The sequence below is a fragment of the Melozone crissalis genome, unplaced genomic scaffold (genome assembly GCF_028551555.1).
Source record: "Melozone crissalis strain CALT ecotype California unplaced genomic scaffold, PUWL_Pcris_2 ptg000027l_1, whole genome shotgun sequence".
Classification (NCBI taxonomy): domain Eukaryota; kingdom Metazoa; phylum Chordata; class Aves; order Passeriformes; family Passerellidae; genus Melozone; species Melozone crissalis.
Window position 1 is genome coordinate 67010748 of NW_026535805.1, and position 25816 is coordinate 67036563.

The 25816-nt window shown below is 38.7% G+C and overlaps 1 protein-coding gene across 18 annotated transcripts in view; it reads left to right on the forward strand.

Annotated features, from left to right (window-relative positions):
- DLGAP2 (DLG associated protein 2) overlaps positions 1–22170 on the forward strand; it is a 450442-nt gene extending 428272 nt beyond the window's left edge. For 16 of the 18 annotated variants that reach the window (XM_054280610.1, XM_054280612.1, XM_054280611.1 and 13 more), the window contains 6 exons: positions 2265–2350; positions 3578–3993; positions 11838–11929; positions 16217–16369; positions 17199–17216; positions 18739–22170. In XM_054280610.1, coding sequence (XP_054136585.1) covers positions 2265–2350; positions 3578–3993; positions 11838–11929; positions 16217–16369; positions 17199–17216; positions 18739–18957 — 984 coding nt within the window. In that variant the 3' untranslated portion in view covers positions 18958–22170. The remainder of the gene's footprint in view (positions 1–2264; positions 2351–3577; positions 3994–11837; positions 11930–16216; positions 16370–17198; positions 17217–18738) is intronic. The other 2 variants (XM_054280621.1, XM_054280605.1) reach the window with 1 other exon arrangement.
- Positions 22171–25816: the final 3646 nt, after the last annotated feature.

Below are 25816 nucleotides of genomic sequence, written 5' to 3' on the forward strand. Positions count from 1 at the left end.
GCACAGGAGTGTATCCAGATGGTTCTTGAACATCCCCAGGGAAGGAGATGCCACAGCCTCTCTGAGCAATCTGTTCCAGTGCTCACTCACACTGTAAAGGAGTTCTTCCTTGTATTCAGTTTCTGCCCATTCTTATTGCTTGGCACCACTGAGAAAAGCTTGGAAATATTATTTTGATATCCTCCCTTCAGATACCTGTAGACATTTATAATGTTCCCTCTCAATCATCTCCTCTACACCTGAGAATGAGTTCACTCTTCAAAACCTGTCCATGCATGACTGAGGTCTCATTGCAGGAGTCAAAGCTGCAAGTGTGACTTGCCTTTCTGCTCCCCTCAATAGCTTACATGAGTATCTCATTCTTTGCCCAGTTAATTCAGGAAATTAATGTGTTTTATATGCAGCTTTCCTCAAATCACTGAAAGGGCTAGCTGAGTGCCTAGTCCCTCAGTTAGACTAGAATTTGTTATTTAAGGCTCTTTTGGACTCTTCTTTGCTATAGATAAGTCTGCATTTCCTGATAGTCATCTCTTTGTGCTAACAGCTGGACCTCATGGCTGCTTTGCACAGAGCAATGTTCTTTCAGAGACTATGACACCCCAAGCAGCTGAGGCTCCTCAGCCATGTTGCAGCCAGGATCCACCTTAACTAGGAAACCAATTTACCTATCATTTCAGTTGGTTGTTCTGGCTTTTTTTCCTCCAAGCTGCTACCTCTGGGGTTGAGGGTTTTTTTTTTTTTACTGCCAATGTCAAGAGGAATCTTTATTTTTGTACTGACAACACCACATTCTGTTACCAAGTCTGATATATTAGTTCTCTCAATGTGCTGCCCATCAAAATGAGCACAGCAAGCTTCCATGCACTTGCACTTCCAGGCAGCATGCACTGTCCCCTAGGCCTTATGTAGAATAAAGGGAATTGATGGGAAACGTGTCTTTCCTGGACTGTTGTCACACTGGTAGCCAGACATTTTAGCACACCTGTGCCTGGTGCTATACTGTGCAGTTCAAGCATGCCATTAACATTTACTAGAGGATTCCTGCACCAGCTGTTTCATTGACATCTCCAAGACTTACACACATGTAAATATGAATGTGTGCTCGTTGCTGGCTGGAGTTCCCTTCCATTCACCTACATGTGACTGCAAGCTGAGCTACAGCTGAAAGATGGAGGGAGAAGTTACCAGCAACTCTCTTCCTCAAGAAGTACAGTCCACATACGCACTTTCCCACCCTCCTCCCACCCTGTCCCTGGATCCCTTCAGAAGCTAGGTGGGTTGGGACTGTGCAGCTGAGACACAGCTGCAAAGACCATCAGGCTCTTTCCAGAGATGCCTGTGACTGCTGCAAGAGAAAAACTTTTCTTATCTTTATCATCAGATATATTCTTTGAATTCACACATGGAGTGTGCATATGGAAAACCGGTTGATAATAAATTTTTTTTATTTAACAGTGAAAATATTATTCAAAAGGAAAAGTCAGTTTTACTCTTTTTCTTTTTTTCCTGCCTCTCCCTTGATTCAGTATAATTTGCATACTGCAGCACTTGCTCTGTCTGTGTCAAAGACTTGGGGGCGGTGTGGTGGTGGGGAGTGCTATATAAAATCCCACAGAAACTTGCAAACACAAGTCCCAGTCTTGAAGGAAACTACTGTGAATATATTTTGGTAAGTGTATTTCAGGTGGGAATGCTATAAAAAGTGCATAAATTGCCTGCTTGATGCAGCATTTTCAGGACTGTGTTATTAAAAAAAGGTGAGATAGGGCATTCTGCTGTATCCCTCACATCATTTAATGGTTTTATATTTGTCAACATAGTTGTCAATAAAATTTCATTGCTCCATTTCTTTTTACAACTTGCAAGCTTATGGGGCTACTTCAGACTTTATTTTATTTTGTAAATCAAGGACTATAATGAGACTGGTTTATAATAATATAAAATGGGGTTACCCTGTGGATTCCTCATTCTAAGAACAGCCCTTCCAGACTAAGCTTACTCCCTGATCCCACCAAACTGAGTAATTGCTTCTGCTTGGATTTGAAATAGGGAATTACATAGCAAAAGTATTTGTGCAAAACTTTAATAAGATACAGTACCAAAACAGTAATACCAGGCTGAATACCTATGGCATTTATTTGACTGTGCTAGGTGTTTCTTAGCAGTAAGAGATGAAATGTATAATTGATTTTGAATGAGTGTGTGAAAAATTGTGCTGAGTTGTCAATGCTCACTCTGCAGATGTATCTTTTGTGTTGAATTAGGTGGAAACAGCAACTGATTCAGATACTGAAAGCAGAGGCCTACGGGAATATCATTCTGTTGGAATTCAAGTGGAAGATGAAAAACGGTAATTTAAGCATGTTCAAAAATCTGTAGTCTTTCATAGCACAACATGCATTTGTAAACAGATTTAATAAACAACACCTGACAGGTGCTGCCACTAAATCCCTGAAGCCAAATTTATTATATGCATGTTTATCAATTGGTAACATTTGTGGAGATTACTTAGCAGTTGCTTCACATTTATCTAACTTTCCAGTTTTTAATTGAAGGGAAGGAAGTTAAAGTATTAAATTGAAATAGTGGTTTAATGCAATTTCATTATTGTCAGAACAAATACTACGAGCTACATATTGGAACAGTCTTCCTTCAACAGGACTCCTCATGCTGATCCAGGCTTTCCCAGTCCACAAAAGGAGACAAAGTTCTTAGGATGATACCTTTATTCTAAAATAGAATCAGCTTTCTGATTTGTTCAGTCCTTCTCTAGATTTGTAAAGCTGCTGGCCCATGTACTGACTCAGAGGTTAAGCCTGGTAGGTACTGTTTGTCAAGTACTGGACCAGGACCATTATCTCATTTCACAGCAGCTGTCTGAGAGTATCTGGCTGCTATTTGCCTTTTGCAATCACGAACTACAAATAATCTGAGACAATGGACTCCAATGTGAAAAGATTTCACAAATAATCTTTGTTTCTCTGTCTAATATTTTAACACAAAGCTTTTCTAAAATATCATTATTCAGTGTTACATAACAGTGGATAATCAACTTTTAATGGGCACCCTATAAGACCAAAAAAAACCTAACCCATAGTCTTATACATACTGATACTATCTTTCTTTTATTACGGGATTCTCAAAAGTCCTAACTGAGCAGATTTTCAGATCTTTCCACTTAAAATTCTGAACATTGGAATTTTTTTATATATATACTTTACAGACTTCTATCAGGAAGTTCTAGTTCTGGTAGTTATTTCCAGTTTATTTAGTAATGACACATGTTATTTTGTAGTATGAGAACAAATCAATATTTTCTTCCAGAGACAATTTAAATAATTTTCTTTTGTACCCTTGCTTAGATCAATGATTCCACTATGCATTTTGTTTTTCCCCTCTGTTGCTACTCACCATCTAATTTTAGTGAGATATACACAAAGAAAAGATGTTTAAGATAAAGTCCAACGAGAAGAACAGAATCCATTCCTTCTCACTGAAACATTATTCTGTCTCTCTGTACCATCACATACATTATTTATATGTCTTAATATCTTTTCTTTTTTCCCTCTTCACCAAGACACGGACGATTCAAGCGCTCGAACAGTGTAACAGCAGCTGTCCAGGCTGACCTGGAACTGGAGGGTTTTCCAGGACACATCACCATGGAGGACAAGGGACTTCAATTTGGCTCATCATTCCAGCAGCACTCAGAGCCCAGCACACCCACCCAATATAGTGCAGTGAGAACTGTACGGACACAGGGACTGTTCAGCTACAGAGAAGATTACAGGACCCCAGTTGACACCTCAAACCTTCCACCACCAGAACCCTGGCTGGAGCCAGCCATCGAGACAGTCGAGACCGGCCGAATGTCTCCTTGTCGGCGCGACGGATCTTGGTTTATGAAGTTACTGCACACCGAGACTAAGAGAATGGAAGGATGGTGCAAAGAAATGGAAAGAGAAGCAGAAGAAAATGATCTTTCTGAAGAAAGTAAGAACATTTCAGTATATTTTCAGTATACAGATGATTACTAAAATGTGAAATCTTGTTAGGATAAAGCTGTGAGTTGTGGTTTGTCCTCACTCATTCTGTAGGAGCAAAGAACCATAATACATAAGAACACTGTCCTGTGGCTGGCTGCACAAGATGGTGCATCCCAGAGTAAGGTTTTGTGGAAGTAGTTAAAGAACCAACTCTAGAGTCCAGTGCATGATCAAAGTCTGGTATTACATAGAGCTCAGATGGTGCAATAGCTCCATCCACAGCTCCAAATTTGACACATTCTTCCCATTCACTTCTATGGCTCCAGTGCTTGACCCTTTGTCAGAGCACACAGAGTAGTCTTACATGAACATTGTTTTGTCCTTTTCCTGAAACCTGCGATTTTTCCTCTTAGTGAGAAACCATTTTAAAATGTTTCCATTCCTTTACAGGCACTTCAGCCTGTTGGAAGAACACAAAGCATAGCAGGCAAGAAAAAGAGTTAAAGTACTCCTGCAGTTAGACAGGCATATGCATTATTAGAAAATTCAGCCGCATTTTCTCGTTACAATTTTGTCAAGAATCATTATTATTCTCTCATGTCCTGTGGACACCTTGAAAGGAGTGATGGGATAAAGTGAAAAATAATGTAGACTATTTTGGAACAAGATCCAAGACAGCTCTAATGATAGTAATATATCAAAGTAGTCCTAGGACTCAGTAGCCAGCTCCCTGTGATTCCCTTTGAGGTCAATTATCCTTGTTCTTCAGGCTCAGTTTTATAAATATTTCAATCCCTGACAATCTGAATTATTGTCTTAGCTGAGATTTTCTCAGACCAAAAATGAATTCATATTAATTTTTCTTACTAGCATCTTTCCCTGCACTCTTACAAATTTCACCATCACCTCTGAGTACTGTTTCCTGATCGTCCTGTTTCCCTCTCAACAAATTCTTGCTGTGATGTACCCTCAGGTCTTGAGCCAGGCCAGCATGGTGACTAAAAGGCCAATTTCTATTTCTTGCACTGACCTTTTCAAAGGAAAAAATGTCTATGTTTTTACGTCATCTTTTTTTGTTTGTTTGTTTTACAATCATATTTCTCTGCTGTGTTGTGCACAGGTCTGCAGAGTAACAACAGAGGATTTGGGGTGGGGCTGTGAGGAAGGCTTTTCCTTCCTTCAGCCTCTGGTGCTTTATGGACTGTGGGTTTTGTCCTTATTTTAACCATGGCAAAGCAAAGCTCAGAATTTTCTCCTTCCATTGTTACTATGAAGACTTTAATACCCTTCTAGGGACTGTTAAATAACAACATATTTTCCTTTGATTAGCCTGTGAAAGATTTTCCAAGCCTTTCATAATGGTTATTCCTCACTACTTCTTTTTTTTTTTCATGCGTCCTATTTTTCAATTCTTCAAGTCTTTGCTGAATACTGACGTTTCAGTGTCATTATTAAGAATCCCAAAGCACCTGCTTCTCAGACCACCTGTTACTGATGTAGGAACATGAGTGTTCTCAGTCTGAAGCAGAAGTTCAAAGAGCAAGACTTTGATCTCCTTTGAAAGAGTAAGATTATTTGGGGAGCCAGGGGAGAAACACACAGGCCGTTAGCCTCTCTCTTTCCTAGTGAGGAGTCTGCAGGCAAGAGCTGGACTTCTCCTGCCTCCTCTCTTTGTAAACTCTTCCTTTTGTACAGCCCCAGTCAGATCTGCAGCCACCATATGAAACCAGCAATGGAAAAACGCTCACATCCACACCCCTTCCCCACTCAGAGATGTGGAGAGGCAGCTGGAGCTGTTACTCTTTGGAATGTGAAACTGGTTACCACATGAGGAAAACTTGGATGAGCTGACTTTAGCTGACTACCTGTTCTCAGATGCAGAACAATTCTCCTTCCCATCTTGTCAACCTATACTTTTGCACTCCAGATATACTCTGGAACAGCTTACTGCATGGTGAAATGGCAATCAAGAAGGTAGTTTTCTATAAATTGCACATAGGACATGAAGACAATATGGACATCAGTAATTTTTATTAATCTTAGGAGTTGGTGACACTAACTTGGAATATTTCAGTCAAAAAACCAAAACATAGTATCAGGATTTTGTTTCCCTGTTTGAAGAAGGGCTTGAATTTGGAAGAGGAAAAGAAAGAGCAATTCCCTGATAACGGAGTTGATAACATTCAACTGAAATCCTTGAAGTCTCTTTTTTTAAACTAACAAAATTGAGTTAATTACTTGTTCTTGGGGGAAATTTTTGACCTCTCTAATAGGCTAAAGAAGTTATAGAATACATCTACAAAGTATTTGCAAGGTCAGAATTTGTGTTCAGCTGACTGTCTAAAGTTCTGGCGTTTTATTGCATATAACTCATTTCAAGAGCTCTTCCTGAAATAATTTCCAAATTACATTATTTTTAAATTGTATCCCTTCATCTAATGGCACATTAAGTAAAAGGAAGTTTTCAAAGAATTAATTTCAGCAGGGGAATGAGCTTCACAGCATTCTAAAAACTCCGTGTGAATAATTTTTTTCCTGTTGGGTCCTTAAGACATTTTGTATCCCCAGTCTGAGCCGCAGAGGTTGTAAGGTGTGTATCCTCAAGAACTTAAATCTAATAACATCACAGCATGAAATGTAGCTTGACATATTTAAACATTTGCCAGTTCTTGAAGAAAATAAACAGAAATGGCTGAGCCAAAAGCAAATAAATATGGTTTTCCATCTTCCAGCAAGACTACTATTCCCAAAACACTTCACAGCAATGTTTGCACATTCAAACTGTCATTCTTAATGCTGAATCATTTCTTTTTGGCCTGGATATATTAATTGTACGTGAAGACCGAATATAGCTTTGCATCTCATAGGAAAAGGCTGTCTTTATGATGCCACTTCTATTTTGTTTTAAACATGGGAACAGTTAAAATAGAACTGCATTTTAGAAAAAAATTTCACTTTTGGTGTTAACACAGCATCCTTGAGATCACCAAAAGCTGTCTGATTGCTATATTGATTTTTTCTTTCACTGAACCTTTTCTTCCATAATATTGTTTTAAGAACTTCACTCATCAGGTCTTAGAAAAAGAGATAATCATTGCAACAAAAATAACTCTCTTCTTTTTTCAGAGCTTTTTTTTTTTTTAATTTGATCAGTCGCCATGAGTTTTATTTTGAAGTCTCTGCAAAGTTCTTATATATCTGTAAGAAGATTTCTGTAATTACATATCTGTAAGAAGATTGTGGAAGCAGTTATTTGTGTTCTGTTTATTTATATATGTGTGTGTGTGTGTTCATTATATGGAAAACCTATAGATATGTGTCTGTAACAGTTCCCAGGGTTAGACATCTGGTCACTTGCACTCACAGGGTGCCTCCAGGCAAAGATATGTGTTTCTCATGGGTGCTGACTGGAGTTTCAGTTTTACACCCTGAAAATTGTGTTTGGCTATTAGTGCGTAGGTGATGACAAGGAAAACAATTTCAAGTGTCACAAAGCTATTGAAGACCAAGAGGGTCAGGACTCTGCATCCCATGAGCACAGTGATGGGAGCAGGGAGAGCAGAGCAGAGCAGGGAACCTCAGTCCCTGCCCACAGCTTGCAGGCAGGGCTTGGCAGGGGAAAGTGGACAACCCTGGGTTTCTCAGTGCCACCTGCTTGGCCAACGGAGAACTTCATTATGGGGAACAGCTCCACAGAGTTTACTCTCACATAAAAATCCTTAGATAGGTGCAAAAATTGACTACAGGGTAAACTATGCCAAAAGAAATGTTGTTTTGTTGGTATCTCCTGCAATGTGGTTAGCAGCTCTGCTGGCATAGCAGTAAACTGATCTCTAGTGGGGAAAGAAAATAAAGATATTAGAGTGGGAGCTCAAAGTATCACCTCTCTCTCCCATTCCACTTAATTCCATGGATACTGGACCATTCCTTGCTAATCCTCTAGCTGATATTTTCACAGTACTAATCGGACTGAATACTAATAGAAAACACAGCATAAAATCTCCCATAATTTTAGGTGAATAAAAATCAACAAAAAACCCTCACAGGCAATTGATTTTAGTACATTCATGAATTAATTATCCATAAAAGCTTTCTTAGGTGTTTGACCAAATATAGGTTATCCTTTTACCAAAGAGAAATTACTGACATCATTTTCTAATGCTTTTCACAAACCTATGCTTCAGGAGATATTGAAATTTCCAGTTGGAGTGTTGTGAATGACTAAGGAATGTCAACTGTACTGAAACAGTCTGTAAAGTCCCACATATGGCATCCAATAATCCCTCACATTTTTATTGTTCTGCTGAAATTCTCTCCTTTTTGAACTTAGCTTTGTTAAGGTAAAAACCAAATTTGCAGTAAGTCCCCACTGGTGAACAAGGGTCCCATTACCCTCCAAAGCACTGCCAGATGGGGGCTGTGCTGTCCTAAAATGCCATCTGAACTTTATATATTTATTTTTGTCTCTAGATGCTCTGTTGATAGTAAAATTATATTTCTAAAGTTTACTAATTTAAGTTTAGAGATTAGACAAATATCATGCCCTACTTCAAGTTAGGAGGGTGAACTAAATGCCAGTTTCAATATTTTTCCAGGCATATTATTTCAGATTGTGGAGTAATTTATTTACAAATGTAGGGGGGAATGAAAAGATGAAATGGAATGAAAATTTAAATTAAAACATGTCACTTAAATAGACAATAATGAATGCCAGAAGCAGATTGATTGTTAGCAGTTTTTCACTGCTGGTGCAGCAGTGGCACAATGGAACAAAGCTTTTAACCTGTCAAGATCAGAGTTACAGGATCAGATTATAATCAATTTCATCAATACAGATCTAACTTTTCCCTCTCTACTTTTGTGATATGAAATCATTTTTGATTACAAGGTTTTGTAGAATTTCTCAAGCAATTCCACACATACAGGGAAAAGACACCATTGTGTTAATTGTGCAATTGGCACAATCTCTAATCAGGGTGTAAATCTTGAGCCTACTCTTACTGAAGTCATGGTCAGGGTTTTGTATGTCTTCAGAGCTAAAGTCATACAGGACCATACAAAAAAATTTGAGTGCTTCATATGCCTCAGGGAGGAAAACTAAGGTTGTTTGACTCTTTCCTGACATTTGGGCAAATACAAAATTTTCCTCATGCAAGGAGGTTTAAGGATTATATAAATATTTTGTCTATTTATGTGTATTGGTAGATTCTATCATCATTTATTTACAAGAAAAATCTTCTAGTCATTACCAAACATCTCGATCCCTTCAGTCTCTAACATTCATCATTTTTTCATGGAGATAATCAATCTGCACTCATCAGAATAATTCCCCAATGCATGAAATTAATAACAAGGCTTTGGATGTCTATTAATATTGTGCTAAAGATTATGAGTTGAAGTGTTTTAATACTTTAATTTAATTACAGCAAGGCAGAGTAGCATGAATATGAGTGATTCTAACCTCTATGTTTTATTACATCTGATTTACTTATTAAAATGGAAATAGAGTTAGATCTTTAGTAAATTCTAGGGCTGTAATTATACATGTGTATTCAGCACTGTGACTCAATGGCACATGCAACCATCACAGCCTTATATCCCTGGCAAATGTGTATCCCACCAAAATGCTACATTGCCAGTGCCTAAATCTTGACCAGTCTGACTGGGCTTTAAATCACTAATGCTTGTTGAAATTATGCTTCATGAAAATGAAGATAAAATTAATGTTTATTTAGAATGAGGGTTTGGGTAGCTGAGGTTCACTAGAAAATATCAGACATCTATAGATTCTGTCAGGATCTATATTTCTGCAGAAGAGCTAAAACAAATGCCCCTTACTCAGACTATGTATTTGAGCTATGAACTGTAAAATTCAGCAGGGGAAACTAAAACTGAACTTCATTCACTAGAGACAACCATAGTAACCATCAGCCCGTGGAATCAACCTCACTGTTTTTGCTCAGTGAATCATTGAAAATACCATGGAATAGATGATGTCAGGGACCTGCTGCAGCATAATTCCTCATCCTGGAAAAGGAGCACCTCTGACCCCACACTAGGAGTTTGTCTAATGTCCTAAGCTACAGATCACCAAGAGATAAAAAGGAGGATACAAGGCTGTTTGTCACTAAAGTCATTGCCTTTATTAAAAATGTTGAAAACCAAATAAAAGCAATTTGTGCCAGATCAAATGAAACATTTATTTTTTATTTAAGTTTTTGTATGTTTATTCAGGTTTTAAAACTCAAATATTCCTTCCTGTATGCCAATAACACTGTAGAGGAAAGTGAGGGGTTTGATGATCAAAAACCCCAAACCAATTAAAATGATTTATTTCATTTGGCCAACAGAACAAAAACAAACCTCAGTGTATTACTCATGCAGCCCTGAACCACTTAACCCTTCTACAATGGATGTCACACGGGACTGATGAATTATGTATATTTCTGTTTAATTTAGTGTTGTGGCACAGCTGTACTGTTTGCCTAACAGAAAATGGAATAGAGTTTGAGAACCACAGCTCTACATATTAGCACATGCCTTGAAAGTTACTGAGAATTTAACTAGAGAACAAAATTTTCAAATTATCTCTTACTACTACTTGTAGGTGAGCAGATGTTTCACTGGTCTAAAGAAAGTAGAATTAAAATGAAAAAATACTGTTTTCACATGCCCTCCAGTACTTATTCTAAATAACAACAAAATTATTAGCTCTGCCACATTCTAATATTTCCTATATCAGGGGCTGCAGATCAGTTGTGCTGTATCAGCTTTATTCCACACTTACACTTAACATCCTGTTTGAATTATCAAATTTGGTTTCTCCAAATTGAAGTAAATATATCAGAGTAACTCCTATCTACATTTACCCCACCTGTCTATATCTTTAACATTATTTAAAGATCTGGAAATTCTCCTGCTGAAATAAAAATTCAAAAAAATTTAATTTAGACAGATGACTCTTGGAAACAAAGGCAATGAGTTTTGTCATTTGGAAACAAAATGCAATGAGTTTGGTCATTTTCCCCAGTGCATAATGTATGGACATGTACATGGACAGTGAGGAAATGCCAACACATCCACAGGGGCTGATGCTGGTTCAGCAAAGTCCTGGAGCACCTGTTTGTGTCCCACTTTGTCTGAAGCTCCTGTGCTGAGGACTTTGTATATTTTCCTGGGCAGACAACCTGTAATTCCTAAAGGGTCTACCAAACATGTCTCAGAGATGTAATTCTGTGAGGATTTGATCCTTATGGTAGGAATATGTTATATTACAGTTGAATGTAGTAACTTTACCCTCAGAACAGATAAAGAGATCTCACCCAGGGATCACCCACACAAGCACAGTGAGTGAAGTAATTTGCAGTCACAGAACCAGAAGGTATAATTTAAGGTACACGTGCCTTTGATGTCAGAAGGAACAGACATCCAACTGGTTCTTGAGGCAAGACAATTTCAACAGCTCTCAATTTACATGAGCAAATGTAAATGGGAGAAGTGTCATTTACATTGAAATTTAAGAGTGTTTTCAAAATCATATGGATTGATGGATGCCCACTTCAGAAAGCTGAATATAGTCCCTTAGTTTTTTCTACTTCCTTAAGCAAGTAAAGTCTAAGCTGTTTTGACTTACTAATCTATCATTTATTATTCATTCATCATGTCAAAAGGCAAGGTGCTACTGAGTTTTCCTATACTTCACTCTTCATGTGTATAATCACAAAAAACAAAACCAAATATTTACTTCCATTTTAAAATAACCAGGAACTTCACCTGCATTTTTTTTTGAGATGGATATTGTATTCGCTGCCAAAAAAACTTTTATTAGTAGTAATCCGTCTGTATGCTTAGTCCTAGGTAAGATCCGAAGTGCTGTTGGAAGTGCTCAGCTCCTCATGTCTCAGAAATTCCAGCAATTTTATTGGCTTTGTCAGCAAAATCTGGTAAGTCACTTTGCCTGTTTGTTCTTGAAGAGTTTAAGTTTATTCATCCATAACATTCCCCAAAACATCACTTTAAATTTTAGAGTTTAATATTTTTACTTCAAAAACAATTGTAGTGCATCTGAGCAATAGCATTCTGAAATGTTATTTTCATGTCCCACATCAATTTCCCATTTTTTTTAAACTTAGTCCTTATGTATGATGTTGATAGATTTTTTTTAAGCATATATATAAATGTAATTTCAGTCTGATGATTATGTTTTGCTTTTCTCTTTTTGCTGTCTTTAATAAACAAAAGAAAATGAGAAGGGAACAAACACAAGTTTTCTGAGACATAATATTATGGCTTATTTTTGCAATACCCTAATATAGTAACTATATTTCACATAAGGAAGGGGGAAATTTTCACATTAAAATCAGTGGAAAATCATAAAATAGAATAGAGGAGAATACATGATCCAGCTTTCTTCATACCTGAAAATAAGACTGATCATGGAAATGAGATATCTATAATGTTCATCAAATTAAGTTGGATAATTTGTGTTGCCAATTATGTATGAGATGTCCTGGGGCTAAAGGAACAGATACATTATATTACTTACTGCTATTGTTCTGGAAGTTCATTACAGACTAATTCAATTCTAAATGTTATCTTCATTAATATGACAGCAGCCATCAGTGATACAAAAGCTGTGGCAGGATGATACTAACCAATAGAAGAACATAATTCTTCTAGCTACAGCTGGTGGTAGAAAACCTTTCTTTGCCTCTCTCAAATAGCAAGTGTACTTTTTCCTTCTGACTGTCCCTAAACCTCATATCTTGACAGTACTGAATTTTGTTGTGTGTATGACAGCAGACATAAACTATAGTCTGCTTACATGCTTTTCTTTCCCGTTGGGATTTGTCACATAACTTCCAAGGCAGAACATTTGCTCTGCAAAGACCTACTTGCTACTTTCCATCCATAAAGCTAAACATTCAGAATACCTGCAATGAAATAATACTGAGAAAATAATGCCAAAAATGTCATACCTTCTGATAGAAAATATTAAGATACATGGTACTCATTAGCAAAGGATCCAGTTATCAAAAACTCTGTCAAAACAAGAATTTTAAAATCTGTTACAGAATAACAGAGGAAATATACAAAGTCTGACAAGCAAGAATTAAGCACATCTGTATTATCAATTATATGATGTGTACTCATATCTAGTAATTTGTTTCATACCAAAAGAAGGGAATCTTCAACATTGGCTGAAACTTTCTCTCTGCAAATTTAAAAATGCCCTCCATTACCTGATTGATTAAGCTGTGAAAACTAAGATTTGGAGAGCCTAACCTCCACTCCACTTCATTTATCTTCAAGTGGGCCCAGCACTTGTGCTCAAGAGCATTACTGTAATAGCAAGTGCAGCTCCTGCTCAGCACAGCATCAGCTGTTTGAGAGAAAGAACAATTCATTACTGCAAAAGAAATAGAGACTGCAAGGAGAAATCTACAACTTTGTAGACAACCAAAAAATGGCAAGATTTTACTTCTCTTTTTCTCTTTTGGATAATAAACCTCTGAAGTCCATGACAGCAGCTTAACCCCACTCGCAGGATTTAGGTTCTGAAAATCCTTCACTTTCATTAAATCAATAATGGGCTCTGAAGAAAGCAGCAACTGCAAAACTGACTGTAGGTCATTCATGCCTGGAGGCTTTCCTTCCTACACCTAATGATAAAGTTTGTTGCTAAATAGTCAGTGCATACATACAGCAGGGTTTCCATAGGCTCCCAAGGCAGCACCTCAGTGCCCCTGGGGAATGCTGCCAGCTTGTGTATTCCCTTTCTTTAAAACATCCAGCATGTACAGGGCTGCCACAGGGCAGTTTCTCTGACAGTGTTCAGCATCTATAAGCTTAAATGTAGGACACAGAACAACAGCATTTAATTGTGCCAGTTCAAAATGCAACAAGGGTTTCAGAGGAATATACTTACTAAACTGAAATTTAACCATGAATGCCACATATGGACTTTTCTAAAGGATCATGGGAACTTCAAATGGCACATTTGATTATACTTTGTGTTAGGAGCTCTTATCAAAGACTCTCACTTAGGGTAAATTCATAGAAATGTAAGCTTAAATGAAGTTTTCTATTTTATGACTCTGGCTGGCTATATCCTACACGTATGCTGTTCCCACTAACTACTTAAGAAAATGTCATTACTGATTAATAACTAGTCTCTTTTGCATTATTTACTTTACTTTTTGTAACACCCTTTTTTTTCTTTGAAGTGTCCTTCTCCATGCTCTGTAGTCAGCAGAGATGTCGCTCAGTTTGTATGTCATGGCTGCAGGCTAAAACAGAGCAGCTTGAGCAACATCGAGGTGCTTGTTGCTTGCTTTAGGCCTCCTTCAAAAAGAGGGCTGCAAAGCTGAATTCCAAGTAAGATACAAATAAATAAGCAGTTTCTGAGAAGAAGCAGGTTTAAGCCAATGTTTTCTAAACTTAGTTGGCTGTAATAGTACTCATTTGTGCCAGCATTTCTTCATGAACTGTGCATGTGTAGAAGCAGGAGGCAGCCCTCTTGTGTCCAGAGCATACACGGCACAGCCCTCTGCAAGGGTTGTGCTGAAGACCATGGTCTTCACAAACACTGCGAGCAGAGTGGGGTGCACGAAGGTACAGAACAGCAATTAGCCTTGATTCAGAAGGCAATGCCCTTGCAATGAGTGGAATCATTTTCTGGCTGTTTAGAGGAAACTGGGGAGAGTGAGTGAGGAGACCAGGCAGGAGACAACAGATTGCAAGATAAGACAGGCTGCTGTGGGACTCTCCTCCTGAATTTCACACAGGGAGTCAGTTCCTAAAACCTGAAATATTGACCTCTGTAGGGTAAGTAACCCCACTGACATAAAATTTAAACTGTTTTGTAACATATTGGGATCCACCCAATGAAGTAGTTTTCAGTAAACACTAATGTGGAGTTGTAATGTTTCCCAGATGTCTGTTATAATCTATATGGTCAGTTCCCTTAAGTCCCTGAAGCTCCCTATTAAAAGGAAACTTTCTTCTAGTGAAGACGTGTAAGACTTGGCCCAGATTCCAGTAGGGCCTAGATATGGGTGACACTGCATGTTGTCATGCTCAGTTCCAGGCCCTAATCTCCCACAGTGGCATCTGTAAACCCAAGTTTGAGCAGCAGTTCCAAGCTTAAAACCCTTAGAAATGTGTGATTCAACAGCAATACTGACTTATCTTCCAGTTTCTAGACAGCTGTGGGGTTGTGTTTAAATATAAAATGCCTTTGACCACTAGATTTGAAAAAGGTGGGGAACAGAGCCTGCCATAACAGCAGTGATGCTGACATAGCAAACCAGTCTTTTCAGCTTTTGGCCAGAAAGGGAGAGTTCCAGATTCTGTTTGGCATGGTTTTGATGTTCTCTCTCCCAGCTCCATTCTTTAGACCACCATAATGTCTTCCTCCTGTCCTGGAAGGAAAAAGGCATGAAACATGTTCACAGCCATGTTTACCATTTAAGCCCTATTTAAATAAAGTGGCAAAGCTCTCTTCTTGAACTAGAACCAGTGCTCAGAGAGTATAGGGTTAAGAGTCTGCATACTACCTTATAATACAATTTTTATCCAGCACTGGCATCAGGTTAATTATCAAATACAGGATCATCTTGCTAATTGTTACCACCAATGTTTGCTCCATTAAGTCTTAAGCACACATAGCCTCTTAACTGCAGTACCTGGTGGTCATGTCTTCCCGGTTCCTGAGTGTGATTCAACTCCCTGGAGAACAAAATCCAAGCATCCCAACAAGATTTCATACTTTGTGTATATGTTTGAAGACAGTGTAAACATCAAGTTCAGCATAGGGTGATGTCTTTGTGGCATTGTTTTGTCTCAATCAGCTATTGTGAATGTAATTTTGAACCAGGAAGACTTCAGGCTGGCTGGAATACAAACCACGCTCCCCTTGCCTTTAATAATCAGCAGACAGAGGCTGTCAGCTTGTTCCTTTTTAGAAATGCAGGTCAGCACAGCATATGGTGCTAAGGAGCTTCCCATGCCGCACATTCAGGAAGGCTGGCGTGTGACATCCAACTCATTCATGTTTGGGTTGTGTAGGAGGCACAACTTTCCAGTCACAGCTCCCAGCTGCAGAGCACGCAGAGCCTTAGCTCTGAGCAGTGCTGCAGCAATGAAATCTGGCACCATGCCCTTCCTGCCTCGGTGCACACCCTGAAAGCCTCCTGGAGTATTCATGTTCTGTCCTTTGTGCGCTACAGGACCCGAGTGCCATGCCAAGACCAACTTCCCAGGACCTTGCAGGTTTCTGGGACCTACTGCAGCTCTCAATTGAAGATGTCAGCATGAAGTTTGATGAACTGCACCAGTTGAAACTCAATGAATGGAAAATAATAGAATCACCTGAAAGGAAGGTAAGCAGACTGTGAACAATACCATTTACTCCCCATTTGTAGTTCTGCAGTATCCTTGTGTTAAATACAATAGTGAAACACAATAGGTTTCTAACCCTGGGAAGTATTTAATTGGCATGGCCCAATTTTTACATGGAAACTTTTATCAGATATCAGGAGTCCTTTCTTTTTTAACAATGTTGAGCTGAATTATATAATAAATAAAATGAATTTTGCTAAGCTAGTTTACTCCATGACACTTTTGTTCAGATTATTTGATTCACATTTTAAAGGCTAGAACAGAAATATATTCTTATTAATTCAGATGGAAGACAATAGCCCAAGAATTCACACAAGGTAAATTCAGCACTCTGCTACATTTGGGGCGGATCAAACTTGAACACTGCAGTGTTTAACCCTGCCTGCATGACACAAATGATAACAGAACTGGAATGAGAGAAAAGCATGTGACAGAACAGAGCACAGGTCATACTAAAGCTCAGCTGACATCCTTCTGGGGGACAAAGCACTGCTGGTGAAGTGACTGCACCTGTGCTCTGCAACTCCACCACTTGGGAGATGCCCCACATGACGCTTACAAACCAAAGGTGACAAATTGCCCATAAAATCAGTGTAATTCTGAACTGCCTTTCCCCTCTCTAGAACTTTTTCCCTTACCTTGATTATCCCACTATCCTTGCTTATTATTGTATCAGTCAGATGATAACAGTATTTGGTTTGAGTCAGCACTGTTGGCCTCAGGTAAATATTTGTTTGGTTTGGGAGGAATTAGGAGGCATTTTGACAACTTTTTCATTTCTTCATGCTCCTCTTGGATGTTAATTTTCAGCCAACGGGTTGGTGGATGGTGAGTTTGCAACTCTTGCTTACTAGTGGCAACTAGAAGTAAGAAATTATTATAGTGACAGCAACAGTGATATTCCTAAGAGGGAAATAACAAAAAGGAGAAAAGAAAATAAGATGGGATGACAGGAATGGAGCTTTTATGAAAACAGGAGATAGAGAAAATAAGGACAGGCAGAACTGGCTATAATGGGGAATAGCATCCCAGGCTGTTGCACTATTCCTCCATAATGCAGAACTGTGTTTTTAAATAAACTTAGTTATTTAGTCTTGGCTATTACATTTGGATAGTAGAGGCACAATTAGTTTAAAAAAAAAAAAAAAAAAACAAAAAAAACAAAGAAACCCAACCAAACAAAACAAAAAAACCCCAGTGAGGAGTCTGTAAACCATAAGCGTATCAGTTCAATTTTTGTATTATTTGAATCCTGCTGTGCATCAAATTAACTGTGTTCTCCATAAGGAACAGCCCATACTCTGGACTACTACCATTACTTTAGGACATTACATAGCAAAAGATCTGTCATAGTAACTGTACCTATATAAATGAAGTTATGGAGTCTTCATCTTCAGGGCTATACAGTCCAGTATTAAACATGAAATAAAAAAATAAAAAATAATAAAAAAAAAACCCTAACCAAATCCAAACCAAACTGATTTAATTTTAAATTTGCATCTAATTTCAAGCGCACTTTGAATGGAAATTGTATGAAATCATCTCCAGAGGTCCATTTCTTCTAACCTAAATTAGTGTACAATACCTTGGTTATAGGCCCTCATATGATGTTTTACAGTCTCTAAATGGTCAAAACAATTCTTGATTTAACACCTGCAGAGAAATTTACAGCTCCTTTTGTAACAAAATCTACTGACTTCACTTTATAATTTGATAATTCTTCAGAATAATTTTCTTTAAAATGGCCCAGGCTTGCAAGCAGAACAATTAGCCCTATGTTCTCTCTCTGGCTGGCGCTTGAATGTTTCCATAGAGCAATTCCTGGAGGAGACTAAACTAATAGACATGTATACACAGCTGCTATCTCATATCCAGCTGAGGCTAAACTCAGTATGATTAATTTAATCAAAAATCCTGTCCTGCTAATCTTAGAGAGTCTTTTCACTTTATCAGACCACACAGATGCGCTGAATTCTTATTGGAGAGACAGTGTGTGTTTCTGTTTATAATGAGTGTAATAATGTGTCAGCTTAAATCAAACAAATCCATATGAAAGTGAGGTGTGCAGATTGCATGTGCCAATAACTGCAAGGACGCTGGAAGGAAGCGCAGTCTTTTTTCAGGCACAGGACCATAGAATGCATAATGGTTGTCAAGCAAGAGGTTTTGTCAGTGTCCCTAGTGTGGATAGCTGTTCATGTAATCCATTAGTCAGCTGATGGGCAAGCACAAATTGAGCATGCTTGATGTATGTAATCAGTATTTTGCATTTCATGTCTTTGATGTGCATGCTCTGCTGACAAGTACCTTTTACACGCAGTTCACCCTTAGTTTTAATGCCCTGTTGCAGGAAGAAAGAAAGATTCCTCCTCCTGTACCAAAGAAGCCCCCAAAAGGAAAATTCCCTATCACAAGAGAAAAATCTCTGGACCTACCTGACAGACAGCGGCAGGAAGCCAGAAGACGGCTGATGGCTGCCAAGCGGGCAGCCTCTTTCCGGCAGAATTCAGCCACAGAGCGTGCAGACAGCATTGAGATCTATATCCCAGAGGCTCAAACCCGGCTTTAAAGACAGAATGCTGCAGAGTTCCTTTTTTTAAACAAAATGCTTGTACAGTTTGTCACTTACCTGGTAATTTTTGTCTCATTCTCTCCACTAAATATGCCCTTGATGTTGTGTTCTTTGTGCCATAAGCACAGTGGAATGCTTTTGATTTCCTCAGAATTTGCTGAGCTCACCGCAAGAACAACTTCTTTTTGTATTTATTGTCTGACTTACAATCAGCTACAATGGATAGGGCTTGTCAAGACCTGACTTATCCAATATATTCTCAGAGGACAACAAGAAACACCTCTTGAGATGGAACCCAGCTTACTTTTTGTTATTTATATTTTTATAAAATGTGTGATAATTAGGGATAAGAATAACAAACTATAAATGGGTGCATCTCACCATTCACTAGAGGCATTAGCTAATCCAAGTAGAAGGTGCTACAAATGTAAAGAGCAGGAAAGAAAGAACCCATTTATCTCCTTGACCTCCAGTTTCTTTTCCTAGAATCCAGCTAACATATTTACCCATGCGCTCTGCCACTCTTCTCATCTTTGTTACTGCAAAATAACATTAGGCCTCTCATCTCATTCAAGTTTCTGGAGATGAACAGGGATATCCAGCCACTAAAACTCCAAAGTTCATCAGAAACCAAGAAGCATACAAGTCTGGTGATGGTGGGAATGTCCACTGAGAAACGTTTGCTGTTAGCAGTATAACGACACTCTGAAACCTAAGCAAAATTGTAATGCAAGAGGACTTGAGTGATGGTGAAAGGAAAACGGAAGCCTTAAAAAGTTAGATCTTCTGTAGTAAGACGAGTAAAGAAAAAGTTATACTTGCTCCTTTGGACCACTCATTGCATTTTTAACTGTTCTTTTACATGTTAATATTTATTTTATAAACCTTCTCTCTTTCATTTCAAGAGCTGTGCTATATGTACTATTTCAAACTCTCAAATTGTTATAACAATTGAGTTTCCAGGGTATCCTTGAGAACAAAAAAATCTTGCTTGTTTAAAATGCCAGTTGTGATGTTGTAAACAGTTTAAGAAATATGAATGTGAGTGGTAAGTATATATAAGTTTAAATGGTTATGTTAAGGTAAAGGTGAACTGTGGTTTACAGTTGTAATTTTTTTTAGAACTATTTTTCTATGCAGTATCATTAATGGCAAGAATAAGGTTCTTGCTTGCTTCAGACATAGGAAAAAAAAAACTGACTCAAGAGATAAGTGATTTCCAGCTATGGAATATAAGGAAAATAATAAATTTTCAAGCCTCATATTGTCAGAGAGAAGTGGTAGCTACCACAGTCAAGAGGCTTTAATTTAAAACAAATTAGGACAGAATTATTCCACTTCACCTACCTTCCAGAGCCAACCAAGCAGTCCAGCACCTAGAAGTCTTCAGGTGAAGACGCAATAAAATGAGCAACATGCAGCCCCCAATACCAAGGTTTGAATCTTATTGAACACAAGTTTAGGTGAAAAGAATGAGAACCCAGTGAGACAGACAGCCCCAGCTACCACATTCCCCGTTTACCTGCTTTAACAAATGCAATGTATTTAGCCATAGGCAGAACAATTCTTTAATTATACTCAAGCACTTTGGTTCTTCACCTGTTGAGCACTTTAAATCCAAATCCCATACACCCTGCAGCCTGATGGATGAGTGAAAACGTGAAGTACCATAGGTTTTGCAGATCTGACATTGCTTCAAATCTTTTTTTTTGTTTGGTTGCTTGGTTTTTTCCCTCTTTTTTCCCAGTGTGTGGTATTAAGCATGAGTTCTGTCTTTGGACAACTGATAAAGCATGCTTGGCTTCAAAGTACGAATCTTTAGAGATGAAGTTTTGAGAAGTTCCTGTGAGAAGACACCCCTGTAAATTGAGCCTGGTATCTGGTATATACTTTACCAAATAGCCTTAAACTATATTTGAAGCAAAAACCAAGACGAATGTATATCCTTCAAGAATGCAAAAAAAAAAAAAAAAGGACAAAAAAAAAGAAAAAAAGGAATAAAAAATAATAAATCCCTGAAATATTCTTCTATAGATGAAAACATTATATTTCCCATCCCTTGCGTTTTCGAGGCATTTTCTATTAAGGAAAGAGCTGAGTCTGAGGCAGTGTACAATATTGATGCTATTTCCTATATTTGTTGTTCTATTTTAAATACAGAAGTACATGCAGAGACTGGCATCTTTAGTCTTGAAAACTGATATGTTAAAGTAGAGCTGCTAATAAGAATATCCACACAAAACCAAAGCCAGTATTTTTCCTAGATTGAAGAAATTTAAACTAGAGACACACACACCTGTACACATATATACATATGGCAGCTGACACGTTTTATCTAATTTTCTGCACACTTCAAGGAGGAATCACTTGCTTTACTCACTTGAACCCTTCTACCTGAAGCAACAGGTCAATTAAGCAATTGACAAGACAAGCTGTACCTGATCCTGCCAGTAATCAGACTTTATGAAGACAAATTGTAAACCAAACAGATTACAGATAAACTGAGACCCCAGCTGGCCTAATAATGCTGACTTGGAGGAGTCTGTGTTCTACATTTTCTATGCTGCTATAAGAAAATTCTCAGTATAATATTTATAAATCTATGATTTCTGTTTGTTCCACCTTGTTCAAACAAACAAAAAAACCAAACAACTAAAAAAACCCACAAAAACAATTGGAAAAAATCAAAAGTAAACTAGATGCCTACCAACAAATTTGATAATGTTGTCTGTGCACATTACATTTTGAAGTGCAATATATTAAATTGTTGTACAGGTAACATTATATTTTTTAAGGCAAATAAGCCATTTCAATTTACATATTGTACACCTGGTTAGTTTAGAAAGATAAGATTATGCTTATAATATTTGTGTTGCAAATAAATCAAAGTCTGATTGCTTCATTCTCTGACATGAGAAACGCCGTATCTTAATAAACATATGTCCAGATCTATTGTAATCTGACTCCACATCACAAAAATAAATGTCAGTTACAAAACCAAAGTAGGAGGAATATAAATAAACAGAAAGATAGGAACTAGAATGCTTTCTCCTTTGAGAGTTCATGGTATAGACCCACTCACAACAGCTGAATATAGCAAAATAGTCTGGTGTTTAATTAAATATTAATTGGGTTAATATGTATTCTAACACATTAAAACGATAGAGAGTCTCTGTTCGTTTAGTCATTGATTGTAAAACACAAGTATACTAAACAATTCAGAATTGTTTAGAATTCAGAAAATTTAGAATTCAGAAAATTTAAATAAGGAAAAAGGCCTGAATGGTAAAATTGATATTTGCCATACTTATTTTTGCTTTGTATATTTTTTTAGATTTGAAATTCTTTGTAATTTGGTGGAGTACATTATGAAGTGTTTTATTATTTCACGTCCATCTGATTAGAATGGCCTTTGGCAGAATGCAAACATGAACAACATTGTACAGTTTAATACCAAAAAATGATATTTTAATTCATGCTTAAACCTTGACACTATGTTAGAATTGAAATCAATCAGGAAGGAATTAAAGTGTGCATAGGAAAGTGCGTGAATTTCATATATATAGATAGATATAACATATATTTCATACGATGGAAATTATTTGTTTTAAAATAAGCCCACGTCCTGCTGTATCAGTAAATTAGTACTCTACTTCCTCAGCACTGCATCTAGTACATAGTCAAGGAATGTTTGGTCATTGGGTGGTTTTGCAAGTAACTGCTCTGTGACGAGTGTCACGCGTGGCACGGTGTGTCACACGGGGCCTCCTCGCGGCCTGTGGAAGCAGTGCCCTGCAGAGGTTCCTGGCCCCGTGGCACCTCAGGCAGTGTCACCGTTCTGTCCCCGGCCCTCTCCACGCAGGCCCCCCGGACCTCCAATCAGCCCAGCTCAGCCTTTTACACTCGAAGCCTTGAGCCTGCCCTGCCCAGCTGGTGGGTTTGATGTCCTCCTCAGCATCTCAGAGCTGGCACCAGTGGCGAGGGCACACTGGAGGCCGTCCCATCAAGTGCTGGTTTGTGCATGCCGACTTGAGGTCTGGGGCTGGTCTGGCAGCTCCGGGTGTCAAACTGTGTGCACTGAAAACCTGTGAAAGCAGAGCCTCAGTGTAAGGGAGCTTAAATGAATTGTGAAGCACCGTTACTCCCTTTACTGTTCCTTGAGCATCTTACGATGCAGGGACATCACTGACCAGCTGCGCTTGAGGTAAGGAATATCAGCAAACCCCTTAATGACTAGAGAGGTGCTTCCTGGTGTATGACAGGTTGGCACCCACACTTACACAGTGCCTTTCATCCAGAAGGATCTCCAAGCACTTTATTAGCCAACACACAAACTCCAGGCTGGGCTGCAGCTGGGACAGGTAACCCAGCATGGCGGGATGCTGGGGGTTCTCCCACCTGTCCCCACGCTGCTGGGAGTTTCCTTCCACGCTTCCAGCATCTGGGACCTCACAGTCTGAGCCTGTGCTGAAGGAGAAGAAAAGACTCACTGAACCAAGGGGAAGACCTGAGCAAAGCAGAGATGAGGGCAATCAGTGCTCATACCGTACCCTAGGGAGTAGGCAGGGAGTAATGAGCATCAAATTAATCTTCCAGAACAATCTCTGTCTTTTCTGTTCCTGACAATGGCAGTGAGGTCCTGGCAGTGGAGGAGCTCCCTGGGAGGGTGCCGGGGGAGACTCCTGGCTGGTGCCAGGCACAGGAGCTGATGGCACCAGCAGCTGAGCCCTCTTGGTCAGGAATCTTGGCAAGTCTCCCCTTCTCAAGTGCATTTCCCTCACTTTCTTAGTGGGAGAGATCCATCCGGGGTCCTTGCTGCACAGGCAGCCTTCCCCAGGCGCCCTGTTCTCTCCCCAGGTCTGCCTCCAGCCCAGCTAACATGAGGGATGACGTGGGGCACAGCACTGAGGCATGATGATTGTGCTTTGGTTTGGGCAGCTGCTCTCTTGTGAGACTCAGCCCCAACCCTAAGGGTTCTTCTATGGCAGAGCAATGGGGGCACCTCTCTCTGCATGGACAGGATCAGCAGATGAGAGGCCACCATTTCATACTGCACAGAACAGAGAGAGGATATTTACATGCATCAGTATATACACATAATGTTTTTTCACTGTTCAAGGTTCCAGAGAACCAGACCCAGGAGCCTCAGTCAACACTCACATTCCTGTAGATTGTGCCCCTTTCTTGCAGCTCATCCTCACACGGATGGCTTTGGCAGGTTCACTGCCTGCTGCAGCCCCGTGGCCCATCAGCAGCTATTCACCATGTTCACCTCCAGGGACCATCTTTCAGGAACATGGCATACTCATATGCATATACAGAGTCCTGTCAGGAATTGAGCCCTCTGTATCCACAGAAATTGCTTAATTTATCTCTGAAATGCAGCTACCTCTATGGCATAATGCTGTAGCTGTTTAACTACATAATAGGCTGCTCAGGACAGCAAGTATAAAACCAAAATTGAAATGGAATGTTGCCCAAAAGAAAATTTGGCCAGCATATGTGGGCTGATTCAGCTCCTCTTAATGAAATAAAATTCCAATAGCTGAAAGGGGCCATGGCATTCATTACTGAATGTCTTTTCCAACATAAACAATTCTATGATTCTGTATCTAAAAATGGTATTCCAGATCTTTTCTCATTAAATGCATATTGCATTTCATAAAAGATGATGGCAGAAGAAGACTGCACGTTCACTGATCCACCTTTCCACACCCAGCTTTTGTCCCATTACCCTTCATTGCCAGAAGAGAGCTGGGCTTTTGAAGTCAGATCATAGTTAAGGTAAATTAGTCTGTCTACACAGCTTGCTCTTTAACTGAGCAAACACAGAACAGTTTTCATCAGCTGGCAATTTAATTCTATATTTTATTAAGGCCAAATTGTTATTTTTCTAAATTGGTTTTGTTGGACAGGATTTTTTACTTCTCTAGGTACAAAAACATGGATATTTTCACCTAAGCATAAATGAGGAGGAGGCTTATTTGAATATATAGTCATTATTCACAAACACAGTCCATTAGTGAGGAATTTTCTTCTTCTTACCTTGCCACTCTTTCATTCAACACATCATTTCCCATTCCTAAAGCTTCACTGTCATACAAGTTTCTTATTTGTGAGATGGATTATTGCAGAGCACCGGGCTAAGTTCTGATCCCAGTTGTATTAGAATCAATGCTCAGAAACTGAAACCAGAAAGAAAAATCAGATTTGAATCAATATAATTCAGATCAATATCTGACTCAGCAAGTCTGAGGTAGGAGGGACTCAAGGTAGCAAGCGTGCCATTACTTTGAAGAAGCTCATTTTTCCTTTGAGGAAGGTCAGAGCCATGCAGAGGGCTCAGTAGTAGATTTGAGTCTCTGAAGAGAGTCCTCACAAAGACATGCCAGCTTTGTTTATAATTACCATGGAATCCACATGCTCATGTCCATGCTTTGATTTATCCTTTGGAGGTTTAATAGAATGGCCATCTCATTTTAAAAGGGCTCACCTGTATGTATTATTTAGTTAAATTTATACATTAATTTCCTGACTGAAATAAAATTCCCTTTCAACTAGCCTGGCTTATTTGCTCTAAAACTGTTCTTTCCTGAAGAAAAGCCACTATGACTGTGCAGGATTTTCTGTACAGAGACAAAACTCATACTTTCATTTACCATGGACCTGCCAAAATAATCAAGTGTGGCCTAAGGACTAAATTAAATGCCTCCTATAGAACTTCAAGGAATGTTAGAACCAGGAAACTAGCTGTTTAGTTATCATTAAAAGTATATATAAATATATATAAATATATATATACATAAGAAATCATATCAACAATGAGGATGAACTGAGTGCCAAATATTCACCATCT